The following is a 16,050-nucleotide window of genomic DNA, read 5'->3' as shown; positions in this document are numbered from 1 at the left end:
GGCACTCCAGGGGACGCGGCCGAGGGGGGAGGGTGTCGTTGGTGGGCGGGTGAGCCCAGACGACCCTCCCCGCGGGACCCCAACCCCTCTGGGACGGCGTCACTTCTGGGGTGCCCAAACCCCGAGTGTGGCCGCCGTCCTGCCCACACCCCGCCACCACCGCGCAGTGCGCCGGAGACCCTCAAGGCGCACACGGCGGCCGCGGGAACGCGCGGGCCAACTGCCCCCTGGACCCGGACCACCAGGCCGGAGGAGGACAGCACAGGGCGCGCGGACGGGCGGGGGAAAGCGCCGTCGGGCGGCCGGTGGCTTCGCGGCAGGCGGGGCCCAGGGAGAGGACCTGGACCTCAGGCTGACCGGCGGTGCCCGGCGTCCAGCTGATCCGGGCGGGGTGGCCTCCGCCAGGAGAGTCTGCGCTGCACGACGCGGGGCGGCAGCGCTCGGGGCAGGGGGCGGCGGGACACGCGACGCCCGCCTCGGGGGCCCGTCCGCCCCTTCACGCTCCCGCAGGCGCCGCTCCAAGGTCAGGGTCACCTCGGGCCTGCCGGCAACCCCGTCACCTTGACGACCGAGCCCGGAAACCCGGAAAGGACGGAAGCGGCTCCCCCGTCGGAGTCTCGCGAGATCTCCCGGCGCCGCCGCCGCCGCCGGGCTGGCGTGCCGGGGAGCGGCGGGCGGCTCTCGCGAGATCTGCGTGGCGTCGGAGCGCGGGGCCCCGGCCGTCAAGGGAAGCGGGAGCCGCGGGTGGGGAACATGTCGGAGTCGGAGCTCGGCAGGAAGTGGGACCGGTGCATGGCGGATGCGGTGGTGAAGATCGGTGAGCGGCGCGCGCGGGCGCGGGCGGGGAGCGGCCCGGGCAGGGGGCGGCCGGCCGCGGGGCGGGCGGCGGGGCCGGCGCGGCCGAGCCGGGGTCCGGAGCCCGCCCGGGAGGCCGCGCGTCCCCGCCGCCCGCCCGCCGAGGAAGGTCACCGGGAGCGGCGCGCCGACTGTCCCGCCCGACGTGGGCGCCGGCCTTGCTCGGCCCCGCGGCCGGAGCGACGTCGCCCCGGAAGGGCTCGCTGCCCCGGGAGCCCGGGGCGGGCGCTGCTCGAGGGGCGTGGAGAGGAGGGGGCGGGCGGGCGGGCGGGGGTCGCGCCCGGGCGGAGAGAGGCACCTGCCGGCTCCTGCGCGCCCGGGGGCCTGGGGTCGGCCCCAGGCCCGGTCCCCGGAGCCCGGCCGGGCTGGAACCGGGGCCTGGCGCGTGCCGGGCCGCAGGGACCCCGGTTTTGCGCCGTCCACGTTCCCCGGGTTCTGGGGGGCCCCAGGAGAGCAGGCTCGCGCGTGCCGGCCGCCCCGGGCCCCGGGGAGAATGCTGCAGTGGAGACTGCCGAGGACGGGTCCGGTTAATTTTCCACCAGCATTGCACTCCAGTTCAGCGCCTAACCCGCCGGGTCGCCTCAGCAGTTTGTTTAACCCCTCTGCGCCTGCTCGTTGACTCTTCCCCGTTTGTCACTTGGCGGTATTCGCCGTTACTGGCTCGCAGGATTGGGAGTGTCGAAGTGAGTTTATGTCAAGGCTTCAGGATGGATCTCGTATTCGAAATGGGCTCTGCCGGAAATCACCAAAGACAGCTTTTGTTGGCAGATTGCAGCTAGAGAAGATTCCACGTCTAGGTACCGAGTGACCAAAATAATTTTATTAGTTATAATTATGTAGCACTGTCATGGGCTGGGCTGGAGTGATAGAACAGCGGGTAGAGTGTTTGCCTTGCACGTGGCCGACCCAGGTTCGATTCCTCCGTCCCTCTCGGAGAGCCTGGCAAGCTACCGAGAGTATCCCGCCCGCACGGCAGAGCCCGGCAAGCTACCCATGGCATATTCCATATGCCCAAAACAGTAACAACAAGTCTCACAATGGAGACGCTCCTGGTGCCCGCTCAAGCAAATCGATGAACAGCGGGATGACAGTGACAGTAACAGTGACAGCACTGTCGTAGCACTGTCATCCCGTTGTTCATCGATTTGCTTGAACAGGCAATTTATAATTATATCAGAAATAACTTATAGTAATTATTGTTATTTTTGTTAAGCAGGCTTCTAGAGCATGGGAATACAACATTGAATAAGCCATGGACCATCCCTGCTCTTTTTCCTAAAGTAACTACTAAGGAGTGTGATACATGCGGTAGTTAAAAATAGGCTTTGTAGGGCTGGGAATGTGGCTTAGTGGTGATGCACTTATCTTACAAGTATGAGGCCTGGGGTTCAGTTATGAACACCACATGGTTCTCCCCCAGCACTCTGGTTGTGGCCCAAAGCAGACACTAAAAAGGGTTGATTTTTGGAGAGAGAGACCCCTGAATTTGAAATTATCCTTTACCCCATCTTCCTCACTGGTTTTATAGCTTTGGTAAGATCTTTCTTAATTATATAATGGAGACATTTCTTTTGAAGGATTAAGAGGATTAAAGGATCTTATTAAAAAATAAGATACTAAGATACTTAGTTTCATGTCCGGTTCTTATGTGTACAGGAATGGTAGTAATAATTGTTGATATCAGTAATATGTTACTGATGATCACTTGAGGCAGTAAGTATTATCACTGTCATTTATGAGTGTGGTGTTGTGGGGGACATGCCGGTGTAAAAATGAGGAAAGGGAAAAATTGAATGAGTGATTCAAACTCTTTAGGTCTGTTATCAAGCAAGTAAGTGGAATCATCCAGTGAGAGTTTGCAAGGATTATGGGTCTTCAGCTGATCTTTGGAGAATGCCCAGAACTTTCATGGTCCGGGAACAGTCTGAGTCCAAAGAAGAGAAAAATTATTATTTTTTGGGGGGGTGGGGCGGGGGGGCATGTGCAGGACTCTTAACCCAGGAAGACCTCACATGGAAGTAACTGCCTACTCCTGAGCTGTATTCCAGACCCCAGCTGAGTCAAACTGAGTTTATAGAGAGGAAATTCGCCAGAGTCTAGACCAGGGGCTGGGGAGAGAGCTCCAGGTGCTTTAGAGCATGCCTGGCCCAAAGGTCTTTGATTCCTGACACCGTGTGGTCCTGGAGGACTGATAGGTAGAGTCCTACCCTCCAAACCCCCACCCCACTCACCCCCAAAAGGAGAGAATCAAGCGTCTATAAGTGGAGAGTCCCTATTAGCGCCCAAGCATTCTCGTTTCAGTGCTCCTTCTCCCTAAAGAAAGAGATAGGATTTCATGGAGTTAGTTGTGAAATATCTGAGAGATGTTTTGTCTTGAAGGCTCTCTGTTGACTTCAGTGTATATTTGCATATATTCCACATACCCAGCATCTCTGTCTTAAAACTGTAGGGGGCCAGAATGATAGAGCAGTGGGTAGAGCCTTGCATGCGGCTGATTAGGGTTTGGTCCCTGGCAGCCCTGTGGTCCCCTGAGCTCCGCCAAAAGTGATCCTTGAGCATAGAGCCTGGTGTAAGCCTTGGCACAGCTAGGTGTGTAGCCCAACACCCCATCCCTAGGGAAAAAACCAGATTCCTATGCTTCAGACCTGGTCAGATCCCAGCACTGCACCCTGGATGTCCCCCAGCACAGCTGGGTGTGATCTGGTGGTCCCTGGGTGTAGGGCCCAAACAATACTGCATTGTCACTTCCACGCATTGACTGAGCTATTGCCAGGGGTGGCCCCAAGGGCCTCCTAAACATACTTGGGAGGTGCTACCAAAAAAGTTTCGTCTATTTGTCTCTAAAGCTATTTAGGCCTTGACTGGTGGGGAGTCATGAAATAGTTCTAAGCAACAAATATTTATTGAACTCTGGACTAGTTCTGAAGCAGAAGGCGTTTCACTGCCCTCAACAGGGAATTGCTGTGATAAAAATGGAATTTGGTATGATAGTTCTGGCAGGGCTTTATACAGAACAGACCTGGAGTAGAGGAGGGTCACTTCTGGAGGTACTCCAGTGACCATGGATTTGGGGGCACTCAACCTGGGATTTGAGCATGCAAAAGCTTGTGTATGCTAGAGATTAAGAAACCTTTTGAGTCATCTCCCTGGCCCAGAAGTCTGATCTCTTTGACCATTATTCTTCAACTGCCAGGGCCAACAGGCAATGGGGGAAGGTCAGAAACCCCGTCTGAGAATGGGAATGCAAGCCAGGTGCTTGTCCACAGGTGTAAAAGGTTGAACAACACTGTCTTAGACCACAGAGTGGGTATGTTTGAGACACTTCAGTCTTCCCCCTTTTACAAAATGAAGACACTAGTACCTACTTCCTAGGCTACAATAATGCTGAGCACACAGTAATAAATCAATAAATGCTGTTTTCCTTTATTATTTTTTTTTTCTGGAGGTGGGTTTTGGGTTTTAGGTCACACTTGGCAATGTTCAGGGGTTACTTCTGGCTTTGCACTCACGAATTACTCGGGGGACCATATATGATGCCAGGGATTGAACCCATTCAGCTTTGTGCAAGGCCCTACCTGCTGTACTATCACTCACAAAAATGTTGTTTTCTTGATCTTCTCTTTACCTAGTTAACTTTGTCTTGTTTTCACTTTTTTTTTCTTTTGTAGATCATAGTGCTTTATTAACAGATTTATGTTTTCCCATTCAATACAAAAAAGTATTCAATCAGTTACTTTCATCTGACATTTCACTAAGTACAGGATTCATAACATCAACATTATTATTGTTTTCACTTTTTATTAAGGTAATGCCAAAATTAGAACTTGGTCAAGTGGTCTTTGACTAGAATTTGGAAATCGGGTTTGGAGAAAGATAACTTAAAGGACTAGAGCTCATGACTGGTGCATGGAGGTGTCAGGTTTGACCTCCAGTACAGTCAGATGTGGTCCTGGAAGAGATGCAGAGTGAGTGTACCGGGGGCTGGAGCAATAGCACAGCGGGTAGGGCGTTTGCCTTGCACGCGGCCGACCTGGGTTCGATTCCCAGCATCCCATATGGTCCCCCGAGCCCCGCCAGGAGTAATTCCTGAGTGCATGAGCCAGGAGTAACCCCTGTGCTTCGCTGGGTGTGACCCAAAAACCAAAAAGAAAAAAAAAAACAGTGAGTGTACTTTATTTGCAACAAACAGCATAGAAGATTTAGCAATTTATTATATGGGAGAATATAGTGAGAAAAAAAGGTCATGATTTTGATTTATTTTTTACATAGTTGAATTTGTCTGAGAATAAGTTGTGAAGGGGGTTTTAATTAAGCAGAGGAACAGAGATTGGGTCCAACCCAGCTGTGCTCAGGGCTTACTCATGGCTGTGCCCAGACATCACTCCTGGTGCTGCTCAGGGTACCTAATGCAGTGCCAGGATCAAACCAGAGCCAGCCACATGTGAGTACGTTAGTGCCTGCACCATCTCTCTGGCAGCCTGTGGGGTAATTTTGACGGAGACGTTGACTTCAGATTTGAAGGGGGATTGTCTCTTTCCTTAGTACTGGACTTAAAAGATATACTAGAGATGAAGCATGGACATATGATTTGGGGGGGGGGTTGGTTTAAATGGTCTTTGAGACTATTAGAGGAACATAGTTCTGTAGTGGGTATCCTAGTTCCTATTCCAATAGACAGTGGGGTTAGGGATTATATATTTTGTGGGGGTTGTTGGGCCACACTAGGCGATGCTTGGAGCTACTTCTGACTTAGTGCTCCACATCTTTCCCTGAAGTGCATGGGGAAATATGTGGTATCAGGAATCGGACCAGGGACTCCTGCATGCAAAATTATCTCCCCAGCCTGGTTTTATTTTGCAGGCCAGTAATGGAATTCTTCTTTTGTTTTGGGTCACACCTGGCAGTGCTCCAGGCTTACTCCTGTCTCTGTCTACAGGTATCACTCCAGGAGAGGTGCCGGGGTTGGATAACCAATAGGCTTGTATTTTAGTCGGCCACTCTTTTAAAAAAGATATTCTTTGGGCCCCGAGATAAGACTTGGTGATAGAGCACCACACCACACATTGTGGTGAGACCCTGAGGTAGATCCTTGTACCACAAAAAAATAAAATAATGGGACCAGAGTTCAGTTCAGCAGGTAAGGTACTTGCCTTGTATGTGGCCGACCCGGACCATCCCAGCACCCCAGATGGTCCCTCAAGCACTGCTGAGTGTGCCCCCAAAACAAACAAAAAAAGATAATGACAGGGGGGCTGGAGCAATGGCACAGCGGGTAGGGCGTTTGCCTTGCACTTGGCCCGACCCGGGTTCGATTCCCAGTATCCCATATGGTCCCCTGAGCACCGCCAGGAGTGATTCCTGAGTGATTGAGCCAGGAGTAACCCCTGTGCATCGCTGGGTGTGACCCAAAAAGAAAAAAAAAAAAGTATTAAAAAAAATAATGACAATGGAGATATAACTCAGGGGTAAAGCACATGCCTTGTAATCATGAGACCTGAGTTCGATCCCTGTCGCTACAAGAAAATAATTTAGAAGTGTGTTCTGAAGGATCTCTTGCTCAGAAGTGTAAATAATGTCTTAGAATATTCTCAAATAATTTTGTTTTTTTAGGAGGAAATACATTTATTTAGACATACCCCTTCAGCTTTCTTTGCTGTCATAAGAAAAGCAATTCTTCCCCCCTCCCCCCATTAATTCTATTTAGTAGATACCTACTTTTGTGTTTAATAGGAGTATGGTAGGATAGGTGATTTCTAATATGAAACCTTACCTGCTATATACTATTGCTCCAGCCTCTACAGTTTGATTGTCCTGCCATGTAAATTCTATGAGAACCAGAGATTAGAACTCAGCCACAGCCATGCTCAAGGCCACTCTCCACACATTTGGACGAGCCTCACGCATGAAGGAACCGGCAGAGGAACCAAGGTGTGCGGGATCTGGGGTTGAGATCTCCAAGCCTGCTCGGATTGGGACTTGGTCTCTTCCACCTGGATCCCCCATTTTCCAGTAGCTTGGCAGCCACACCCACAAACTGTCCCCCCGCCACCCCCCCCCGCATGTAACCCCATCGATAACGGCCAAGATCCAGAGACTATAAAACCAAGCTCCTGGAAGTACTCGGCCTCGACCTCTTACAGCCTAGTTCTCCCTCTCAGAGAACTTGGCAAGGTACTGAGAGCATCCTGCCTGCACGGCACAGCCTGGCAAGCTCTTCATGGTGTATTCGATATGCCAAATACAGTAACAATGATGGGCCTCATTCCCCTGACCCCGAAAGAGCCTCCAATGCAGCACTGCTGGGAAGAACGAGTAAAGAGAGGCTGCTAAAATCTCAGGGCTGGGACGAATGAAGACATTACTGGCACCCGCTCAAGCAAATCGAAGGGATGACAGTGATAACTTGAAGAATGTTACATTTTATGAATGACGTGTTTCATTAGTTTTACGTGAATACATCATTAATGGTTTTTGCTAATTTTTTGGATTTTTAGAAAATTTTTATCAGATTTATTGAATGGGTTTTTTTCCCCATTCCTTCTACTCAGTTTAAGAACTGTGCTTTTTTTTTTTTTCCTCTTATAAATACTGAGCAGTGTGTCTTGAGTTAAGTCACATGCTTTGCATGTAGGCTTAGTAGCTTGCCAACAAACATGAGAGTTGGTGGTCAGTCCCCTCAGAGATGGTGCCATCAGCTCCTGCTTGTCACTTTGGACTAGCTAGGGTGTCACATGTTCTCAGAGACAGTAGGATTCTAGGAGATGAGTAAATCAGTGAAAAGATTTCGGTGGTGCGTCTCTGTAATTTGAGACTTTTTAGGCCTACGAGTGGTTCTTGGAAGTAGCGTCATTGCCCTAGAGTCCTGTTACACTCACTCTTGGATTCCCAGCACCTGTGTTGGCAGTCTTTGGCTTTGTGACCAAGTTCATGTCGGCACGACAGTGGCTAGGGCTTCAGAGTTACAGGTTTACAGAGAGCAGGATTTGAGGAAGACCTGACCCCAGGACTTAGGTGAGTCCTTGGTGGGACTTGAAAAGCTTTCCAGTTTCCTGTGTCCATTTCCCTTGATTTTCTCCCGCATTATGTGACCAAAAATGTGAGTAGTTTTTGTTTTTATTTTTTGTTTGGGTTGTTGTTGGGTCACACCCAGTGCTCAAGGCTTACTCCTGGCTCTTCACATGCTTTTGCCATTTTCTCCCCTGATTTATTTTCATTAGAAATAGATGAATAAGCTGCTTTGTGCATGAGTTTCTTCACTTATAACTTGATAGTACTTGCCTGGAGGGTTGTAAGGCTAAAGAGGGAAAATCTCTGTTGAGCAAGCAAGGACATTTTTTGTCCTTGATAAATATTAGCCATAGGGATGTAATTGAAAGCTAGAAAGCAAATGAATAGGCTGGCTTTGATCTTGGCTGTTGTAGGTGGTATATAAACCTGACAGTAGTGACCAGAGAGATAGTATAGTGGGTAGGGCACTTGCCTTGCGCACAGCTGACCTGGGTTCAATCCCCTGGCATTCCGTAGGTCTCTGCTATACCACCAGGAGTCATTCCTGAGTGCAGAGCCAGAAGAAAACCCTGAGCATTGTCAGGTGTGGCTCCCAAGCCAAAAGGAAAAAATTATTAAACCTAGTAACCAATATTCTAGTTTATATGTATTGTTATGTGATCTTCCCAAGCAGTTCAATACCAGTTGCTGTGGGAGGTTCGTGGGGGTGCACAGGTGAGAAAGCACTGTCATACCCATAGGGGGCGGGCCTCCTGAGAAACGGGAGAAGAAGGTGTGTCTTGGAAAGCAGCCATTTAGTAGGAGAGTCTAGTAGAGGACTGCATTTCAGGCCTCAGCCTGCCCTTCCTGGCAGCTCCCGGGGGAAGGAGGAACTTTGGCTTCTTTGGGGAATCATGATAATGATGATTGGATATTGACCACTTCTGTTGTGTCAGACATCGCTAAGCATGCCATAGTCATTTTCTCTGCATTATCTCATTTAATCCTCATACAAGGATTCCAAGATTTCTTCCCTAACTTTTTAGCGGGGTTGGGGTACCCAGCTGTACTGGGGAATCACTCCTGGCTATGTGCTCAGAGATTGCTTCTAATAGTACTTGGGGGATCAGGCAGGTTCAGAGATTGAATCAGGGTTGGCCAAGTACCTTAGCCCAGTACTATTTTGCCTGCCCTCTCCAATTTTTCTTTGTTGCCGTAGAATATACAGAACAAAGTTTATTTACAGTGTGGCTCTTTTCAAGTATATATTTAAGTGATATCACATACATTTATAAAGTTTGTTCTCATAGCTGTCGTAGAGCTCCACAGTTTTTTTCTCATCTTGTAAGATTGAAACACTGGACCCATTTAACATTTTCCCCATCCTTCAGCCCTTGGCAGCCACTTTTCTACTTGTGTCTCTGATTTTGACCACTTCCTCGCAGAAGAGTAATCATGTAGTATGTCTTCTTGTGACTCGCTTATATCATGTAGCTTAATGATTTCAAGATTCATTTATGTTGTACATTTATGTTGTATCTATGTCAGAATTTTTTTTTTTTTTTTTTTGCCATACCTCCTGATATTCAGGGCTTAATCCTGGCTCTGCTCTCAGGGATCATTCCTGGTTGGGATGGGGCACCATACGTGATACCAGGGATTGAATCTACTTTGGCAACTGTCCTACCTGATATCTTGTTTCTCTGGCCCCTAAATTTGCACCATTTTAAGGGCTGAGGATGTGTGTGTGTCTGTGTGTGTGTGTGTGTGTGTGTAATTTTGCTCATTCACTTATTAATGGCTACTTGATTTACTTCCAAGTAAATCAAGTGTGTGTTTTTTTTTCCAGTGGGGGGAATACCCACCCAGTAGTGCTCAGGGACTGTTAACTCATTGCTCAAGTATCTTTTCCTGGACATGCTCAGGATCCTATATGTAGTGCTGGGAATCAAATTGGTATCAGGTACATGTGAGGCAAGAGCCTTAGCCTGTGCACTACCTCTCTGGCCCTGTGTACAATGTTTTATGCAGATGTTTTTATTTTCCTTAGGTATGGTAACTACAGATGTAGCATTTGAAGAAAACTCTTGAATGTTAAAATGAAGAGTAATGATTGGATTTATAATTTCAGAAAAAGCCACTGAAGTGACGAGAAGAATGAATTGAAAAGTCTCAGGAGGAAGGCAGGGAGATGAGTTATATTGTGTTTATCAAAGCTAAAACAGTCATTTGAGGAAACCAGAGCTTGGATGGAAGCAGAAGAAATGGGGAAGGAGACAGATGTAAAATAGTGACAGTCTGTTGGTCATATTTACAGAACCTGAAATGCAGGCTTGTGAATGAGATGAGTCATGGGAGGTGCTCCTGTAAATGAGGATGGAGTTGCTGTGGACAGTGAGAGAGGCGGGACAGCCACCCCAACAGCTCAGTGGGAGAGAGCATCTACCTTGCAGGCAGTACTGACCCTCATGTACTGACTGTCACCCTCTTACTGGGTTAGGTGTCGTTTGTGACCCACAGCACCACAGTGAAAGTGTGATTGCCAGTGCAACACAACCAAGCATATGCTATCCCTAGTCATCCCATCAGTAACAAAGGAGAGAAAGGAAGAAGACTCAAGAGGAACCTCACATTTTGTGGTTCATTAATTTCTGATATTGAGATGGGTCACCAGCTCTTTGAACTCAGCTGACAGGAAAGTAAATTCCTTGCGACACTTTCATCTTTATAACAAAAGAGATGTTCTTTCTTTGTAGGGTAATAGAGCAGTAAGTGGCATAGCAGCTTGCCTGCCTTAACATTAACCAGTAGATTTTTGTGTATTCATGCTAAAATGGCCTAAGACCATTTTAGTGTTTAAGAAAATGTTCTACTGAAAGAGGCCATTGAATAAAGTCATAGAAAAAGATCAAAATATTGTTTTTCTTAAAAAAAATTTATTTTTCTTTAAGTATTAGTTCATCTGATAAATGTGGGTTGCCACAAAGTATTGGTGGCACACCAAAAATTACCTTTTGGTAGCCTGTGTTAGCAAACTCTTATCTCTCAGTTTCATCGAGTGATATCAACTAAGCTAAACTAAAATACTTCAAAGGTTTGGTTGTTCATAGGCTTGGGTTTCAAATTAGTACATGTTAATTGTTGAATAAGGAGCCATATTTTGTTAACGTGTATTTCTAAACAATGGGAACAAAAATCTTTCCATTAGCTGCAGAAGTACAAATAATAGAACATTGTGATCTTGCTAGAGGAGAATTTGCTGTTGTACTACAGGATAATGTAATTAGGCAGTATATGGAACTTGAAACATATTTAAATTTTTGTTCTAGCTGTGGTTTTATGCTTTCCTAAAATGTGGCCTGAACTAGTTTATTAGTAAATAAGCCGAATTGCTTTATCTGGCAAGTGCATTTCAGTTTTGAATCCAAGTAAAAATACAAATATTTACTTATAAAAGTTGTTTAGTGTAGTAATATTTTTACTGCAGCCATTGACCCACTAGTGAAATGTTAGGGCATTACTAGATTGGATCCTGTTTGTTTAAAGACCAAGAGAAGGAAAGAGCAAGGAAGCTAAAATTAATTGCCTGCTAGTTATATGTCATTGGCAGGTATACTAACATATTACCGTTTTAAAAAATATTGTCCTAGCAGCTTAGTATAATTTTATTATATCTTTTTCTAGCAAGAGAAATAATGCTAAAGATATTCATAGTAACTAAAAAAAACCCTGATTTTAAGATCTGTATGAAATGTAAACAATCCAAGATAATATAAAGGACTTATTTTTAAAAGAAAAGCCAAGTTGGAGGGCCAGTATGACTTGGTTTAAGATTTATTTTAGGGGCTGGAGTACAGCGGGTAGGGTTTTGCCTTGCATGCGGCCAACCCAGGTTCAATTCCCAGTGTCCCATATGGTCCCCCGAGCACCGCCAGGAGTAATTCCTGAGTGCAAAGCCAGGAGTAACCCCTGTGCCTCACCAGGTGTGACCCAAAAAAGCAAAAAGAAAAAGATTTATTATAAAGCTACAGACTAGAGCGATAGCACAGCAGGTAGGGCATTTGCCTTGCACGCAGCCAACCCGGGTTCAGTTCCTCTGTCCCTCTCAGAGAACTTGGCAAGCTACCCATGGCATATTCGATATGCCAAAAACAGTAATAACAAGTCTCACAATGGAGACGTTACTGGTGCCTGCTCGAACAATTCGATGAACTTTGGGACCGACAGTGCTACGGTACTATAAAGCTGCAATAAACAAGAGAATGAATACTGATCCGTAGATCAGTAAAATTGACTCAAGCGGAGTAGACTTATAAATACATAGTCAATTCCTTTTTACAAATAGGCCAAAACAGTATAATGGGAAATCTTCACCAAATTGTGTTGCAACAATGGTACACTTTTTGTTTTGTTTGTTTTCAGGCCACACTGGTGGTGCTCAGAGCTTACTTTTGGCTCTACACACAGGGATCACTCCTGGCAGTACTTAGAGGACTAGGTGGCTGCTCGGGTTGGACCTCAGTCAGCTGCATATAAGGCAAGTGGGCAAGTGCCTTACCTGCTATACTATCACTCTGACCCCAACAGTGGGCATCTGAATGCCATATCTCTATACTTTATATTATAAAGTATCAAGAAGAAAACATAGGAGCAAATTGGCTGTGACTTTGAGTTCAGATAAGATTTTTGAAGACAACAAAAGCAAAATCACAAAGTGGAAGTTGATGCCCTGATTGATTTCAGTGTATAACTTGTTGGGCAAGGATGCAGCACAGCGGTAGAGCATCTGCCTGGTATGTATGAAGTCCTGGGTGCAATTCCTGCTAAATAAACCATATTACATTAGTCTTCTTTTTTTCTTTTTTTCTGGCTTGGGAGGTGGAGACTGGGTACAAGGGTCGCTCCTGGTGGTGCTTAGGAGTTTGCCCTCAGACCTTGAGCTAACTCTCTGACCCTCTTTATCTTTTGGGAGAGGGGCTGGAAGTGTGTGTGTGGGGGGGGGGGACTAGTCAGGGAGGAAGCCCAAGCAGTGCTCAGCAGGTCTGGGGCCACTCTTGGCAATATTTAGTTTGGCTCTGTTGGTTAGATGGCTCATTGCTTTAGTCTGGTGGTGGGATGTCTTGCTGCTCAGGCCTTGTGGTTCTCAGACCACTGGGGCTATCCCTTGTTCACACTCAAGTCCTCCGAGCTGTCTTGCTGTGTGCCCCCTGCTTAGAAAAGTGCATGAAAAGATGTTCACATCAGTGGCCATTCAGACGAACTAAAATCGTAATGAGATACTGTACATAGTTTTGTTTTTGGTTTGGGGATCACACCTGGGGTCACTCGTAGCACTGTGCTCAGAAATCACCCCTGGTGGTGCATAGAACCGTATGGGATGCCAGGGAGTGAATCCAAGATGGCTATGTGCAAAGCCCTACCTGTTGAACTATTTGGTCTGGCCCCTTGATTTCTTATAAAGTTAAATTTATAAGAATTTATAGGGGCTGGAGCAATAGCACAGTGGGTAGGGTGTTTGCCTTGCTGGCGGCCGATCCAGGTTTGATTCCCAGCATCCATATGGTCCCTCGAACACCTCCAGGAGTAATTCCTGAGTGCATGAGCCAGGAGTAATCCCTGAGCATAGCCGGGTGTGACCCAAAAAGAAAAAGAAATTATAAATAAGTAGCCACCTAGTTATTCCACTTAGTATTTATCATAAAGAAATGAAAACATGAGACAGGAGAGATAGTGCAGGGGTTAAGTTTACTCTATATAAATTATACCTCCAAAAAGTTACTAGAAAACATCCATGAAAGATGAATTGGAAGGGGGTATGTACCAGGAGTCGTCCTAACCCTTGAGCTGTGCTGGGTGTGCTTCCTCCCAAAAATACAGAGAGAGAGAGAGAGAGAGCGCAAAAAAAAACAAAACAAAACAGGTGCACGCCTTGCATCCCACTAACCAGGTTTTAATCCTTCAACACACATAGGGACCCCCCAAGCACTACCAGCTGTCATTCCTGAGCACAGAGCCAGGACTATCCCCTGAACAAGTGTGGCCCGCCCTCCCTCCTCCTTCTTCCCCCCTCCAAAGAAGTGAAAAGATAGAAAGAATAGATTTGTCTTTGTGTGGAGAGTTTTGACCCAGGGAGCACAGGGTAATTTGGTTGTAGAATATCTGAGTGACCAGAGATCACTGTACACATTTCTGTAGCACTCACATCTGACGTGCACATCATCTAGAAACTGAAAATGAGATGTAAGTGAAAGAGAAAGGAATGACTTTCACAAAATACATCACTTGTATTGGTTCAATTTTTTTCTTTTTTAATGAATTGCATGCTCTCGCAGGAAATGCCACAAAAAAGGAACTATTATTTATGAGGTGAAAATCCATTGGAATCTAAATGGTAACAGTTGACCATTTAACTTGTCATCTTTGAAAGTAAGACCTGGGCAAAGTGTCTTTGAAATGTTCTTTAGGGCATATGAAAGGTAGAAGAAAGAAAGGATACATTTGTAGAAATTGGAAAAAATACGGAAAGAGTTCATTGGTCAGAAAGTGCAACATTAGGTGTCTGAGAGTAGTGACTTGGAGCCTGAGGGTTGGTGCTCGTGGACAGCGAGGAGGGTGTGAGGTGTGTGAGAAACAGGGCGGTGGGCGACCTCACATCTCAGTGTGGCCACTGGCCTGGTTACTTACGTATCTTCAGGCAGAATTAAAGCATATGTGATCAGTGATCAACAGTATTGGTAGGGGGGAGTTGACATCTAGTACTTCACATCAGTTTCCTTACCCAGCCCAAATCTGCATTAGAATGTTTAGGATAATTTATAATTGTTGGGGCTCTCCAACATGAGTGTTGATAGTTTTGTACTTGACTCTGACAGCTGTTTATGTCTAAAACAAATGATTCTGATTGTGACGGCCAGCTCGTATAAAGCATGTTTGATAGATTTTAAATGATTAACTGGAGCAGTTGATTTAAGAAGCATAATTCATTTTTTACTGGGAAAGTAGTCCTAAGAAAGCTTCGGGTTTCTTGGCATCATTTCAGATGACTAAATTGAAATGTATTCCTGGTAGGATTTTTTTTCCAACTGTTTCACCATGGGCCTATATATGACAAGCCTTAAACTTTTAATACATAGATCACTCTGATTAGATGTAAAACCAAAATGTATTACTGCTCTAATTGTGTATTGTTTGAACATCAGAATGAACACTACTATTATACACATTCCCCCAAATGATTGACTATTGAAAAACCGCAACTTAATTTTTCTCCTGTTTCAGCAGTAACTTGAAATGAATGTCAGCCCGTAATTTCTATTTTGGAAGATTAAAATTTTTCTTTTTTTTTTTTTTTTTTTTTGCTTTTTTTTGGGGGGGGGGGTCACACCCGGCGATGCACAGGGGTCATTCCTGGCTCTGCACTCAGGAATTACCCCTGGCAGTGCTCAGGGGACCATATGGGATGTGGGATGCTGAGAATCGAACCCGGGTCGGCCGCGTGCAAGGCAAACGCCCAACCCGCTGTGCTATCACTCCAGCCCCAGAAGATTTAAATTTTTCTTAATACATGCAAATCCAGTGATTTGAAGAGGTTTATTATGCTGGCTTTATAGAGCTGTACTGCCTTTAAGGAGGACTAGGGCCAGAGAGATAGTACCTGGGTTAAGGTGCTTGCTTTGTCGCTTCCATGCACCTGGGTTCAATCCCGGGTACTACATGGCCCCTTAAGCACTACCAGGAGCAGCCCCCAGTCACAGAGTCTGGTGGTCCTGAGCATCACTGGTGTGACTCCCCACCCCAAAAGATACCTTGTGTCTGATGAGCCAGGGATGTGCCTCAACAGTAAAACACTTAGATCTGCCTTAGATCTGTTTAGACCTGGGTTCAATTCCCAATGCTGGGGAAAAAAAGAAAAAAGAGCATCCTGCGTCTAGTAGAACATATGCTTACTGAGCACCAGAATGTCCCCCGGGCCCTAGCACTGCCCTTGACCATTGAGTCTAAGAGTCATTGAACGGTCACTCTCACTTCTGAGGTTCCTAGTCCCTGGTCAAAGTCAGGCTGTAACCTGTACTTTTTCCCTTTGGTATCTCTTCTTCTGCCTAGCAGGGAGGAGAGGAAAGGTAGAGGGCGGCGGCCCTTGAGGAGCCACCCAGGTAAGGTGGCGTATTTCAGTCAAGGGACCAGAGTGATAGTCCAGGGGCTCAGGTG

At 46.7% G+C, this 16,050-nt stretch overlaps 1 protein-coding gene across 2 annotated transcripts in view; it reads left to right on the top strand.

Moving 5' to 3' along the window:
* The first annotated feature begins 249 nt into the window (after window positions 1–249).
* The window catches only part of MICOS10 (mitochondrial contact site and cristae organizing system subunit 10), a 34,257-nt gene continuing 18,456 nt past the window's right edge, over window positions 250–16,050 (top strand). The window contains exon 1 of one of the 2 annotated variants that reach the window (XM_004603388.2): window positions 250–817. In XM_004603388.2, coding sequence (XP_004603445.1) covers window positions 754–817 — 64 coding nt within the window. In that variant the 5' untranslated portion in view covers window positions 250–753. Of the gene's footprint in view, window positions 818–1,340; window positions 1,653–16,050 lie in introns of those variants that run through there. The other variant, XM_055140150.1, reaches the window with a different exon arrangement.

Source organism: Sorex araneus, chromosome 5 (genome assembly GCF_027595985.1).
Source record: "Sorex araneus isolate mSorAra2 chromosome 5, mSorAra2.pri, whole genome shotgun sequence".
In the NCBI taxonomy this organism is placed as follows: domain Eukaryota; kingdom Metazoa; phylum Chordata; class Mammalia; order Eulipotyphla; family Soricidae; genus Sorex; species Sorex araneus.
This window is presented reverse-complemented; position numbering and strand designations above follow the sequence as displayed.